Genomic DNA, 559 nt, shown 5'->3' with positions numbered 1-559 from the left:
CAAGCAAAGACTGTATACCATGCTCAGAGTTAGCTACCATCTCGGTTTTCTTCACAGTGACAAGTTACATGAGTTTAAGCACATGTGCAGAACCTTACACACGAAGAGCATTAATGACAGAGATAGCAGCAGGTTGCTTATCCCTATTGCAGGTATTACCTGGGAATTTTGGCTACCTGAAATTCTTAGGTAAAACCTTCTTTATTGTTCCTGTAGGCCATTTCTTGGTGATAAATGTAAGCATCCCATGTGTTCTGTTTCTGTACTTGTTCTATCTTTTCTTTAGAATGGCACAACTACGGAATTTTAAAGGCACCTACTGCTACCTTGTCCCATATCTGGTCTGCTTTATGTGGTGTGAACTCTCTGTGGTCATCCTGCGGGAGTCCTCTGGCATTGGGCTCGTGCGTGCATCGATTGGTTATTTTCTGTTTCTCTTTGCACTCCCAGTGCTAGGCGTAGGCATTGCACTAATGTGTCTTATCCATTTCATTAAGTGGTTTGTGTCTCTGGAGCTCATGAAAATTGTGGTGACTCTGGTTTTGTGTACTGTTCCTTT

The 559-nt window shown here is 42.6% G+C and overlaps 1 protein-coding gene across 1 annotated transcript in view; it reads left to right on the top strand.

Moving 5' to 3' along the window:
• Nucleotides 1-559, top strand: part of WFS1 (wolframin ER transmembrane glycoprotein) — a 26,205-nt gene that overhangs the window by 24,210 nt on the left and 1,436 nt on the right. Inside the window, 1 exon segment of the mRNA XM_010178021.2 lies at nt 1-559. This exon segment is cut by the window's left edge and continues 363 nt beyond it; it is cut by the window's right edge and continues 1,436 nt beyond it. Coding sequence (XP_010176323.2) covers nt 1-559 — 559 coding nt within the window.

This window comes from Antrostomus carolinensis, unplaced genomic scaffold (genome assembly GCF_000700745.2).
Source record: "Antrostomus carolinensis isolate BGI_N321 unplaced genomic scaffold, ASM70074v2 scaffold38441, whole genome shotgun sequence".
In the NCBI taxonomy this organism is placed as follows: domain Eukaryota; kingdom Metazoa; phylum Chordata; class Aves; order Caprimulgiformes; family Caprimulgidae; genus Antrostomus; species Antrostomus carolinensis.
The sequence above is the reverse complement of the archived record's forward strand: the minus strand, read 5'-3'. Positions and strand labels throughout refer to the sequence as shown.